Source organism: Stenella coeruleoalba (assembly GCF_951394435.1).
Source record: "Stenella coeruleoalba genome assembly, chromosome: 12".
NCBI classification, from domain to species: domain Eukaryota; kingdom Metazoa; phylum Chordata; class Mammalia; order Artiodactyla; family Delphinidae; genus Stenella; species Stenella coeruleoalba.
In genome coordinates, this window is record NC_137158.1 from 73,473,397 (window position 1) to 73,487,360 (window position 13,964).

General features: G+C 42.7%; 1 protein-coding gene across 2 annotated transcripts in view; it reads left to right on the forward strand.

Annotated features, from left to right (window-relative positions):
- The first annotated feature begins 509 nt into the window (after nt 1–509).
- Nucleotides 510–13,964, forward strand: part of SASH1 (SAM and SH3 domain containing 1) — a 185,929-nt gene continuing 172,474 nt past the window's right edge. For both annotated transcript variants that reach the window (XM_079939956.1, XM_079939957.1), the window contains exon 1: nt 510–1,224. In XM_079939956.1, coding sequence (XP_079796082.1) covers nt 1,096–1,224 — 129 coding nt within the window. In that variant the 5' untranslated portion in view covers nt 510–1,095. The remainder of the gene's footprint in view (nt 1,225–13,964) is intronic.

A 13,964-nucleotide genomic window follows, 5' to 3' on the forward strand; every position in this document is an offset into this window, starting at 1 on the left:
TCCCTCATAAAATAATCCGTCATGGATCTTGTCCTTAGAAAAACACACACGGGGCCCCAGGTGTGTAGGCTTAATGGCTACAACCATAACATTTCCTTTTGAAAAAGGCCCTTCCCTATGCCCTTACTGTAAAGGGACCATTAAAACCCAAAGCGCGTGCCCCCTAAATAGCTGCCACCCCAAGCAATGCATGGCATTGTGGCCGCCCAGGAACCAAAATGTCCCCCCTTGTAATACACACGATACAAACAATGGCTCGTGCCCAAGCTTTCACACTTGTTTTTCCAAGTCTTGGCTGCCAGAGTCAGAGCTGTAATTCCTGAGGTCGCTTGACCTCAGGAGGGGCGAGGTGTGCGGGGTAACTACACTACTTGGGAACTCCTTCGGCAGGAGCAGCTTAAAGATTAACTTTCTCGAGTTTCTGTGACCCAAACTGTGCCAGTGAATAGCGTGATTGGAAACTTGTGCAGGCGGGAGACAGCAGCGCGGCCGCTCTTTCAACAGGCGATTTGTTCTCCTGTCTGCGGCTCATTTCCATGCAAAGAGCCTGACATCAGAGCACCTTTTGTTGCTAAACGCTTTCTTTAGCATCAAGGGGAGAGAGTCATGTGGAGCTGGAAGAGCTCATTTTGAAGAGAGGGGGCCCGGGAAGTACCCGTCAAGTCCCAGAGGCGCCGCGGTCACCCCGCGGGGCCCTGCCCAGACTTGCTGGAAGAAATAAGTCTCGTGCCTAGTTAGTCGGTCCCCGTCACAGGAAGAGACGCCTTTGCAGCGGGTTGCATTGCTTCTGGGCTGCCAGAATTCCCCGCCGGAAAACTCGGTGGTGCGAACTTTGCCTCCTGCTACCGGGTTGCCGAGCTGAGCCGAGCCGAGCCGAGCCGGGCTGGGAAAGTTTCTGGACCTGTCAGCCGCGCGGCCCGTCGCCACCGAGAGCCGAGGTGCGGGCGCCTGCCGGGGGCCCCCGCCGGGTCGGAGGCCGGGGCCGCTTGGGATGCGGCGCGGAGGCGCGACTCGGTGGTGACGCGGCGGGCGGGGACCGGCGCCGGGGACCGGGCGCGCACGGCTGCGGGGCCAGGGCGCCCCGGGGACCCGGCCATGGAGGAGGACGCGGGAGCCGCCGGCGCGGCGCCCGAGCCCGAAGCCGAGCCCGCGCCGGAGCCTGAGGCGGGCGCTGGTCTGTCCGAGGCGTTCTCCCGGCTCTGGACCGACGTGATGGGCATCCTGGTGAGTTACCTGGAGAAGCGGAGGCGCGGGGAGGGCGGGTCGCGGGACCCGGGAGCAGGCAGCACCCCGGCGCCGCGGCGCTCCCTTCGCGCTCGCAGACTCGACAAGCCCACCCCTCGGGGTCGTCCTTCTCCGGCTGTAGCTCTTAGGGGGTTAAATACACACGGTTTAGGATTTCAAACCCTAATTAAAAAGATAACCAGCCACAGATCACATCAAAGATATATTTTTTAAACAAACGGGTATGATATTCCACAGTTTAATCTGGGACACCTGCTGAGAAGTTGGTGTGGAAAAGACAGAGTCCTTCAAAGAATAGATGTAAATAAATACTGTTCGGCTGATGTGCTCTCACAGTCGGATTTGGGAAGAGGCTGATGTTACTGATGTTTATCTCTTCACCATGTGTTGTCTGACCAGGAGAGGAAAACAATTATCTCCTTACTCAGAACCACAGAAAGTTTACTTTGTTTGCAGTTTTTCAACATGTAGAATTACAGGATACTTGTTATGTGTTTGGGACTAAAAACAGTAAGACTTATTTTTCTAAATCCGTATTGTCATGCATTTTGAAATGTCCAGTAACTAAACCCGCCCGTGGATTTGGCATAATTTCTGAAAAATAGTTCTTAGGCATGGCGGATGAAGCTTTTACTTGTTCAGGGTTCAGCGCCTTGAGGAATTAGTGGATTTGCTATGGTGGAGCTCTAGGTAGGCAGGTAGACTGCAATCAGATGGGTGGGGTTCTTACAGTCAGACATCTTACTCCACACATTAAAAAGTCCATTTCAATGGAAAGATTCGGAATTGGGAGTTGTGTAGATCATTGGAAGAGGCTCTAGATTTACTTGGAGTTGTTTGTTTTTTTGTTTTTTTTTTAAATAGGAGGAGGTGTAGTTTATAGAAAACTCCTCTTTGGTAATGATGAAACCATTTTTAGCACAGTAATTAAGCTTTTGGACTTTGGAGTGAGTTAGCCTGGATTCAAATCCCAGCCCTCCCATTGACTGACTGCCTGATCTTGGCCAAGGTACCCAACTCCACTGACCTTCTATTTCATTACCTGAAAAGTGAAGCAAAGATTTGCTTCTTAGGTTTTCTGAGATTTAGCTAAGCTGATATATAGCTAGTGCTCTATACTGATATATGGTAGGTGTTTAATAAAGAATAGCTGTCTTTCTGTTTTTTTTTCTTGCAAATGATCTTGTGTCTCAACTTTCCAGACATCCTAAAGTCCCAGTTATTCCATTTTCAGGTGTCCTTTGGTATTTATGATTATTCCTGTACAGAGAGCCAGGGAAGGTTGGTCAAAGATTTCTATCTGCTCGTCTCACTCTCCGATATTTTATTTTAATTAATGTATTTTTTGAAAGCAGATTTATTCAGGGAGATACCCACTCCATAGACAGAGTGTGGGCCATCTCAGAATGACTCTCCAATGTTTAAAAAATATATATTAAAAAAAATTTAAGTTAACGCTTTTTGCATTTTCTGAACATTACTGATGAATATGGGCCTTCAGTGAAATTCCAGAAAACCCAATGAACGTATATATAAAAGTTGTGGTGATAGATTGTTTTTTAAGTTTATCAAGCAGGAAGCTTATCTTGTTATTTCTTGCTTAGGTCTCACTCTAAATTTTCAGGCACTGAGAAAATTGGTTTGATGACATCACATTGCATCCCTTACTAGGGTGTGGGCTGGGGAGGGAAGGGTTAGAGATGCTCACCTGAACTGACGTGTGGGCTCAGGGTCGTTTGGGGGCCGGGGTGGCATGGACCACTTTCTGAAGATTTGCTTTCCCTTCCCTGGCAGATTCCAGCGCTGCTGGGTCAGTTGTAGCAGAGTGTTCTTTGGCTGAGTTAGAAGATGGGGTGGGGCTCAAGAAGCCCAAACCTGTTATTCAAAAGGCAGATGCAGGAGAAAAGAAAATATGTGCTTCTTACAGAGCTGATAGTTCCGTGTGAGGCTGAAAGACGGTAAAGATTGTCCCAAACAGGTAGTGTTCACCCGTGTTTTCCCATCTTTTATAAGGTCTTATTTTGCTTTAAGTCTTGGGCATCAAGATTGTTCCTTAGTGAAAAAGCAGGCAAAGAAGACGTAGATTACCTGCTGTCCTTTGTACGTGCCTGTAAGAAGTCACCAGGGGAAAAGGATCTTTATTCTGCTTTTAGAAAGCTGCCATCCAAGTGTTTATAAGAAACTATATCTTCGGAAGAATGTATCAAGACGCGAAACTGACAGCTGACTTTCTCTGTTCTTACGGAGATAAAAAGACACCATTTCCTTCATTTTGTATTTAAAATATGGCATTTTGCAATCATCTATCAGCCTAGACAGGTTGAAGTGACTTGATCTCTGGCACATATTCATTGTTGGTGGAAACGTCAGACTGCACCCCAGTTCTCTGACCTCCACCAGTCAGGAGCCTGATGCCATGGTGCTCCATAGTTAACTATCCCAGATCAACTTGGTAGAAATGTAATGGCATCCAGTCATTTTAGGCAAATGCTGTTTGGAAGATTAGGAGAGTAGAGGTAGTAGGGGAATTATACATCCAGACATCATACTTAGCAGATTTCAGGCACAGTTGCTACTTTATTTTTTAGATTCTTCTTAGTGTAAAAATGTAAACTTCAAAGCTTATTAGGTTAAAACTTTTTTAAAAATGAATGAGCACAGCTCCTCTTTCCCGAAGGTGCCGGACAGCGAGAAGCCCTTGGCATCCCTACCCCCTTGGATTTTGTTGGTTCAAACCCAGGGAAGGGGGAGAGTGTTGCCCCAGAGTCATTGATCTCGGTAAATACAAGATGGTTGTTTGAGTTCATTGGGACACATTTTACATTTAAATTAATTCAGTCCTGCCCAGTTCAGCACCAATCAGTTGCTTTTATATAATTGCTAACAAAGCGCTTATTTAGAGAAGTAATAGTATAATTTATGGCACGAAAATGTTTGAGTGTGTTGGAATGAATAAAATGCTGACAAGTGAATATGTAAATAGAGAGTTAAGAGAAAATGAGTTTACAAAACCACTATGGATGTGAGGGCCTGGAGGCCATGGTCTGTATTTCAGTCATTCTTCTACCTGCAGGGCTTGGGCCTTACTGGGTGCTGAGAATATGCTTTTATTGAGTGAGAAAGGAAAAAAGTATGTACTTTTAAATGCAGGAGCCACTCCAAAATACAGTTCTGTAAAGACTCATGCCCTGGCTATAATGGGGCGCATTTATGAAGACGTTAATAAATTCTGCTTATGCCAAAGCTACCACTTGGACAGTTGTATCATGCGTACTTAAATCCTGGCACTTCCACTGAAAATGTAATGGCAAATTGCGAAATGTTTGTAAACCCTGAGCAATTAAACCGAGGCCTTCTTGCAAAACACTCTATTCTGTTCTCTAACTCGGCAGCGTGTGGTCTGCCTGGGTTTTCAAAGCCTGTCACCTTTCACGATGACATGCTTAGACTTCTGTTGAGAATTGCAGAACAAGTGAGAATCCTATGGGATTCTACTCTTTTTTCTTTACTCCCTGATTGCAGACAAAGCATTCCTTTTTCTTTTTTGGGGTGGGGGAGAGTAGTTTTTTTTTTTTAAGAGTAGGAATTGCTGAGGTTATCAGATGAGGTAGATCATGTTTTCAGCCCCAGGTATCCATTTGGTAACTTGTGATGGTTCATAAATTTTTCCTCCAGAATTCGAGGACTCCTTAAATGCAGAATCAGGCCTTTGAAGCTACTTGGTCTCACTGGGAAGGGAGAGGAAGGGAGTTAGTGACTATTGTTTGCAGGATCCTGCAAGATGCACCTCCCCCAAACCTTACATTTCCCTGCAATGTTCCTACAATTTACACCCATTTCCTAGCAATGCTTGGAAAATATCCATTGTGTAGACAAACTGTACATGGAGGACCTTCCCCTACTCTTAATTCCTATTCAAGCTACAGAAAAGAATGTAGTAGGTTTATCTGTTAAGTTTATCTTTAGGTTAAGTTATCGGCTAGGTTCATTCTGTTTAAGTTTATCGGCTAGGCTCATTCTGTCTTGCTGTTTACTGAAGTCCTCTTCCTTAAAAGACTTTCCTTTTGCTCTGTATTTTTGGGCAAAGTGCAGGGGAGGGGAGGTGTCAGTGAGATCCCTAGAGGGCTTTTAAAATGCAAACTCCTTTGTACAGACCAGTGTGTAATTTACATATTCTCTGGGTGGTGTCTTCCGTTAAGCCCTTGAACTGATGACTTAATTTTTTAGGTCTTGGAATCTGAGAGTCAGCCCCAGTTTCCAATATTCTGACTTCATCTTGATGCTTTGTCCCTGGTAGCCGGCTGAAAGCCTATGGCTTTTATATAAGTAGAGAGATTGCAGGGTGATGTAGTGGAAGACACTGACTGAAGAGACCTTGGAAGTGAGTCCTCAACTCCCTCATTTAGAGAGGAGGGATGGAAGGGCTTGGGGCAGCAGCGTAGGGACCAGAACTTAGACCTACCGATTTTCATTTCTTTGCCAAAGTTAAGTCTCACAGTTCTGGCAGGGGTCCTTAATTTGCTGTCAAAAGAGGCTCTGGGACTTCCCTGGCTGTCCAGTGGTTAAGACACGGTGCTCACAATGCAGGGGGCAGGGTCGTGAGGGAAGTAAGATACCGCATGCCCTAAGGCGCAGCCCAAAAAAAAAAGCTAAAAAGAGGCCTCTGCATTAAAGCGACTGTTCATGCTCTCCGTCTTCCCACATCCTGCTTTCATGTGCCGCTCTCTACCTTGTAACCCTTCCCTGTTCCACCTGGCTTGTTCTGCATCCTTGTTCACCATCGTTGACTCTCAGCTTCCAATGATAGAATGCAGCAACGTGGGGAGGGGAAGGCAGTGCTCACAAGGGCTGAGTCCTGGTGCTGTGCGGGGGCCCTTCCCAAACTTAACCTTCATTGGTCCTCTCACTGTGACCAGTGAGCATCTTTGTCCCTGTTTTACAGTGGAGAGGTAAAGGTGCATGTCCTGAATCACCCAGACAGTAAACAGGAGCTGGGATTTGGATCATGTGTTATTTCCTGGAAAGTAACTCCTAGTTGCAGTTTTGTAGTTCGTCCTCTCACATCTCTATCGAGACATCTATTGACTGTCAATCTTTTTTGCTTAAGCTATTGAGCTAAGTACTAGCCCCTGACTTCCAGAAAGACAGTAGTTCTGTAGGAAAAACAGCGTCCACTGCCCCTCCCCTAAATACCCAGTCCTGCAGTGTAGTGTGCAGATTGCCCCAAAGAGCACGGAGTTGGGGAGGGCTGACGGAGGTGCTGGTGCAGGAAGTCCAGTCCCAGAAATGCCTTTCAGTTTGGGCCCTGGCAGTGAGTAGGCTTTACCTGAGAGGTGTTTCCCAGTGAGGGCTAAGGAGGAAAGAAGAGAGGAAGGGCCTTCTGGACAGAGCCAAGGGAAAGAAAGATGGGAGAGCAGAGAGCACTGAGGTGGGTGCCAGGTCCTGAGTGCTGAAGTAGCTGCAGTCATTCTGTAGGCTTCAGTGAGAAGCCATTGCAGAATTTTAAATTGACATGTGTCATGATCACTTTTTAGAAAAGTGACTTTTGGGGGTGATGAGTTGGTGATGAATTTGGAAGAAGACTACTTCAGTGATCCAGGCAAGAGAAGATGAGAGCTTGGATTAAATGTTTATGAAACATACCAGTTTATCTATCACCTGGCTTCTGTTGGTCCCCATATTTTACTCTATAAGGAGTCAAGGATTGCTCATGGTAATTTACTTCTGATAAATTCTTTTACGCTCAAGAGTAGGCTGGGTTAATGCAAGAGATTTTTAGGCATGTTGTAGTGTTGTAATTTTTTTTTTTTCATTCTAAAGAAGTATCTATCTTGACACATCTATGTGTACACATATCTACTTACCTGTCTTTCTGTACTGGAGTAAATGATTTGGTTCCTTAAAGAGGGGAATTATTATTTATAACAATATACACACAATGCTATAGCTAAATGATGTTTAATACCATCTTTTAAAAGCTAATTCTAGGGACTTCCCTGGTGGTGCAGTGGTTAAGAATCTGCTTTCCAATGCAGGGGACGTGGGTTTGATCCTTGGTTGAGGAACTAAGATCCCACATGCCACGCCGGACAACTAAGCCCACACGCCGCGATGAAAGATACCGCGTGCCACAACTAAGACCCGTTGCAGACAAAAATTAAAAAAAAAAAAAATCTAGAGAACAGTAAAATAGAGGGAAATATTCAGTTGGGCACATTGATCCATAAGCAAATCTGTAGCTCAGTTCTACAAAGAACATAAGAGGAAAACCTGTAACTAGCAGTTTACTTAATGTATTCTTTTTAAGAGTACTTTATGCTTCAGACTTAACCATCATAATCCCACTGTGATATATGATGTACCTACCCATGGTTTACACACATTCTTTTCTTAGGGTAGAAATAAAATTGATTTCAAAATAATGAATTTAAATAGATAGAGGCTAAGACTAAGAATTAACTGTACCATTTAATACCAGTGAGTATAGACTAAGACGAAAAGAATTAACCAAACCTTCCGACTCATTTTGAGATAAAATGTATTTTTGTGATGAGCTGGATTTGTCATTTCTCAGATGGTATGCTCATTTATTTACTAATTTAATTTGGGAATGAGACCTGAAATTTGTGGGTCTGTTCCTCATTAGCTTTGCTCCTAGGCAGCTGTCTAGTGTCCCACCCTTTGTTCCATAAGATGTTTCACTGGGTAGCGTTAATTCTTTATGAGTTGAGATGCCTCATAGAGATAACCTAGTTTGTATTTTTTCTTGCTTGTCAAGCCCTGTAATAGAGACGACTCCGGCACGGAGATTGGAGACCCAGGCCTTAGAGTATCTTAGAGACTTGGAAGACAAAAGCTTGATAATAAGATAGTTTTTCCTCTCTGTAATCCCTAATTTTTTCTTTTCGGAAGAGATCTCCTATTGTCTTTCACCTTTCTAAGCTGATTGGTAAAAACGTGAATACGTTTGAGTTTATAATGACCGCTCTGTAGACTTTTGTTCCATGTGTCCATAGAGATACTTTGCGGCTCTCCTTGGTGTCTATGACGTAGATTTGATTCATGGTTTATTTTGTTGCTTCACCCATTGTTTGTCTGGTTTTACAGCAAGTAGTGAGTGAGGAAGGTCCAGTGTGTCTACACATCACTGTCTGCCCAGTTGTGGCTGTGGCTTCATCTTCTGTCCTGGCATGCAGAATTAAAAGTGGAATGACAAGGGAAAGAAAAAGAAATGCATATAATTGTAATTCTAACTAAAAGTGTCATTGAAGGGCAGAATAAAAAAAATTTAGTATGTATCCTGAGCCCTAGTTACTTTAAAAATTTATCCTAGTTAATTTTGGGGACTTGAGTACTTTTGCCTAAGACTTGCTGTCAACCGATACAGTTTTCACACTAGAGCTAAAAAATGTTTTTATGCTTTTTTGGGTGCTCTTAAAAATAGTGTTTCAATATAGAAGAAAGGAATATTCTAGTTTAAGAATAAGTATCTTCGCTATAGGCTTACATCCATCTTCAGAGGATTTTAAAGGCCACATTTAAAGATAAACCATTAACAATTTTACAGATGTCTTTGTTTTGGATATGCACAGGGTTAAAAAAAAAATTTTTTTTTTAACAAAGCAATGAGATACCCCTACACACCTGTAACAATGGCCAAAATCTGGAACACTGACAACACCAAATGCTGAAGAGGATGTGGAGCAACAGGAACTCTTGTTTGTTGCTGGTGAGAATGAAAGATGGTACAGCCACTTTGGAAGACAGTTTGGCATTTTCTTACAAAACTAAGCCATATTTTTACTATCCAGTCCAGATGTTGCACTCCTTGGTATTTGCCCGCAGAAGGTGAAAACTTATGTCCACACAAAAACCTGCAGACGGCTGTTTATAGCAGCTTTATTCATAATTGCCAAAACGTGGAAGCAACCAAGAGGTCCTTCAGGAGATGAATGGGCAAATAAAGTGTGGTGGAATATTATTTAGTGCTAAAAAGAAATGAACCATCAAGCCATCAAAAGATGTGGAAGAACCCTAAATGTCTATTACGAAGTGAAAGAAGCCCACCTAAAAAGTTTTTTATTCTGACTATATGACGTTTTGGAAAAGGCAAAACTGTGGATACAGTGAAAAGATCAGGGGTTGGAGGGAGGGAGGGATGAACCGGTGGAGCACAGAGGACTTTTATAATGATGGATAGATAGATGTGCAACACCGGGAGTGAACCGTAATGCAGACTTTGGATTTGGGGTGATTATGATGTGACACTGTATGTTCATCAGCTGTAACAAAGGTTCCACTCTAATGAGTACGATGGGCTTATTTCAACACCACCAAGCCATTCTTAAATTCTCAGTGGACACTGATGGAGTTTCCCACAAATTTAATTCATGTCTGACACTATCTACTAGTGTCAGATCCCACAGGTTAGGGGCTCAGTCCCAAAGACTGTCCCTATTTCAGTTGCCAATCCAAGTCCAGATTGTTATTTGTGCTTCTGAACGACTGGCTATTAATTGGAGGTTCCTGCATCCCCCCTGGGGTTCCATTAATTTGCTAGATCAGCGCACGGAACTCAGGAAACCAATTTACTTGTTAGATTAACCAGTTTACTTACTAGATTACTGGTTTGTTATGAAGGGATATAACTCAGGAACAGCCAGATGGAAGAGCTGCTTAGGGTGAGGTAGGTGGGAAGGGGCGAGGAGCTTCCATCCTCTCTGGGGCACCACTCTCCCCGAATCTTCATGTGGTCACCAATCCAGAAGCTCTCTGAACTCTGTCCTTTTAGGTTTTTATGGAGGCTTCATTATGTAGGCATGCTTGATTACATCATTGGCCTTTGATAACTGAACTCAACCTCCAGCCCCTCTTCCCTTCAAGGAGGTTGCGGGGTAAGGGTGGGGTGAAACTGAAAGTTCTTACCCTCTAATTACTTGGTCTTCCTGGTGACCAGCTCCATCCTGAGGCTATCTAGGAGCCCCAGCCTAGGTGCCTCATTAGCATAAACTCAGATGTGCTCTGAAGGGATTCCTAGTGAGTGACAAAAGATGCTCCTATCACTCCAAATTCCAAGGGTTGGGACCCCTGTACCAGGGCTGGGAAGAAGACCAAGTACCTGTCTCCTATAAGTCACAATATGACAGTGGGGGATATTGATAATGAGGGAGGCTATGCCTGTTTGAGGGTAGGAGATATATTGAAAATCTCTGTACCTTCCCTTCAACTTTGCTGTCAGTCTTAAGCTGCTAAAAAAATGAAGTCTTAATAAGAAAATATAATTAAATTTTTTTGTTGTTTTAATCAAGAGAAGGGTAACAGAATGAGAACATTTAAAAACAAAAAACTTGATTAAACACCTCTTAGAAAACTGAAAGGTTATTTTGTGAGGAAGTTAAGAGCAAAGGAAGCAGTTCAGAGTGGCTTCAAATCCTGGCTTCAGCATTTAGTGGACCTGTGACCTGGGCGAGTTCCTTAACCCTTCTATGTCTTGGTTTCCTCATCAGTAAGATGAGGGTGATAGCCACTCACATCACTGGGTCTGGTAAGATTAATTAAATCAGTAGAACTGTGCATGGCATATGGTAAGCAGATCATAAATGTTCGTTATTATTAGCTGTTAACGGTTAAATCTCCTTTAGCTGGAATATGAATTAATTTCCCTTCATTCTCATCTTCAGATGGAGTGCTGATCTGATTCCACATGTTCAATTTAGGATTGATATTAACTATTGATTTAATGTATGTCACATGTCCTTTTCAGAATACACAATTTAAAAACAAATGCATAAATTGCTTCAAAGTATTAACCTTCAGGTTTCATGTTAGGAAACGGGTGTTAAAAATGATGTGTATACTCCAGAGAGAAAATGTATGAAACTTGTGAATAGGCAGGGTTTTCTGGAGGCAAGAAGGTATTTGTAAGGAAAACATATTTTCTGTTTAAATGGTATCCAGATTGCTATTTGCAGTTCTCTTGTGACTAAGTAGCACAATAATATGAGATCATTTTAATAGTTGACTTCTTAGAAACATGTAAAATATTGAAAGCATCCACTTAACTAGTGATTTTATTTTTTGAATGCTGGGCTCATGCAGATGTACTAAATCTACTTTCATTATCTTGAACTTTTTTGTGAAATATTCTCCCAGGGTTTTATTGAATTAACCAATGTTTTTGTCAGGGTTGCTAAACATTCATTCTGTATTTTTGCATCTTAATTAGGAATCTTCTGTCTCCAATCAAGAAGTTATAAAAGCGTCATACGGTAGCGTCCCCACCAGAGCCCAAAGCAACCTGCAAACACATGTCAGTGTGAACATGATAGAAAGTGGGATTGCTTGTGGTTTGAGAAAGATTATTATTCATTATTATTCTGCAGTATGCCACTTATATACATTTTAATTGGGGGGTAATTTCACTATGCATCTATAGAAAACATGAAGGAATTTGAAACTTTGGGAAAGTCTGTAAAGACGAACATTGGATGCTGGAGAGATAAGACGTTTCATTTTTAAAGCATATTTTATCATGCAATACAGTTTTATTGAAAACGTTCCACAGAAGTGTAGCCTTCGGACATAGCCTACTGGGGAAAGGTCATTAATGCCTCTGCAGCATTTTGCTTCTAGTTATGTAACATGTGGTGCCCAGGTGGTGACGTAATGAAAGGCCCCTCATAACACTGGTGCATGGTAGTGATTTGCCCTGATTAGGATATTATGAAACTGAGGCTATGCGATGAGCATTAAAGTAAATAGGTGTCAAATGATTCCTAAAAGGTACATGGAAGATACACTGAAATGCACGTGATGTGACTTTAGCCCTAGCAGAGAACTATGTACTGTTTCAACAGACCAGACTGTCAGCCGGTAACCTCCACATTCTGTATCAAAGCACTATTCCGCTTGTCACATCACTGAAAGACTGCACATTCCAGAGCTTGTGTCTTTAGAAAGCGGGGTATCTTCCATGGTGGAAGAGTTTCCATAGAAACCGGAGGGGAGGCAAGTATAGCTAATACACTCCTTAGACATCAAGAGATTTTCAGCAGGTCACATCCCTTACTCTTAAGAAGTGCTACTCTAGACATTAGATGATAATACTTACATTGGCATATAATGCCTTACATTTCATGGTGTGTCCTTTACATGCATCGACTGGTTTAATGCCCTTATAGCTACCAGAAACCCGGCCTGTTGGCAGCCACAGTTCTCTAGCCTGGTGAGTAATCTAGGGTTCCTGGTTTCCTTTTCAAACACACTGACATTTCATTGCCCATATTTTAATACCCGTAATTCAACAATTTCTGGTTGATTCTGGTTTCTGTAAATTCTAGGCTTCTAAGTTTTCATCTATTTTATCTGTGAAATAGAGGTGAAACATTGAAGTTATATCTTTGCAAATATTTTCAAATGCTCCTCCGAAGTAGACCAGACCCAGCTGGATGTGGGCTCTGCTATCTTTTGAGCAGAGTTTGGGGGTGAAGCCAGAAAGTGATCCCTAGTCTGGATTTTCCCATTTTCTACCCAAGCTGCCTGGTCCCTGGGGTCTTGGATGCTCTAGGGCGGGTCAGTGTGGCAAACACTCAAGACTTTGCAGGCTCACCTCTTCCGAGGAGGCAGAGGGCAGCACAAACGTCTGGTGTCTCATTGTTACGGCTTGCCACAAATTCTAGAAAAGCCAGACTTTTGTTCTCACGGCTTCCAGTTCTTCTACTGTGGAAAACAGGAAGGCCCACTTTCACAACACTGGGAAAAGCAGACTTTCCTATTGTCAGCCAAAAAGTTTTGCAAGCTGCGAAAGAGTTTGGTTTTATGACACTAGGTTTACATATTTTTTTTTAAAAATCAAGATTTTTAAAAAGACACGCAAACCTTTCATTTGTATACCTGTGGATTTACTTGCAGACAAGTTTAAGAGTGTTCTGTTTCAAGTCCTTACATATAAATAAAATCTGGGACAAGAGTTGCTCAAGGGCGCTAGGTTACAGATGGTTTCAAAGGATCAGTCGAAGACCAAGTGAACAAGCCAAAGCAAGACTGGTTTAAATTCCTGCATTTGCTCGTTAGGTCAAGATAAGTAAGTACTGAATTATGCAGCGTCGTTGGCAGCAGGGACTGATGAAGCTCCAAAGCTTGTTTTGGTAGAAAAATGACTTAAAATGAATGAGGGCTGAGGGGAGTGACACACTACCTTCTGGTGTCCCCTGAAGATTTAAATCAAAACAAGTTTTATTAGTGCAGAGAAAAGCATGCTGGTGTTGTTGCAGTGCCTTGGATGTGACGATAGCCACAGCTGTACAACTAGGGATAGAGCCAACATTCTGAAGTATCTGTTAAAACTAAAGGCGATCACCTTTTTTTCTTAATTTTTAAGTCACTACTTCTTAGACGATTAGCAGTCAATTAACTGGTTCTTTGGCTTACGGTTTTCTAACGCTCTGTGTATCTATTGTCCTTGATGGGACTTTTATTTAAAAAATATAAACATATATTCTTTGTGGCAATGTAGGGAGAGTGTGCAGGATCGAATCAAAAATTTTTTTCTGCAAACTAAAGGAACTTAGAAATTCAGCTGTCAGCGGATTCTTTGGAGGACTTCTTTATTGATTCCTGTGCAGCTCTACATTCCATGCTTCCTTGAAGCTTCAGAACTCGGTGGATAGAACAAGGAACATTCTACGGTTTGCTACCCAGTCACCGATTGTAATTATTGT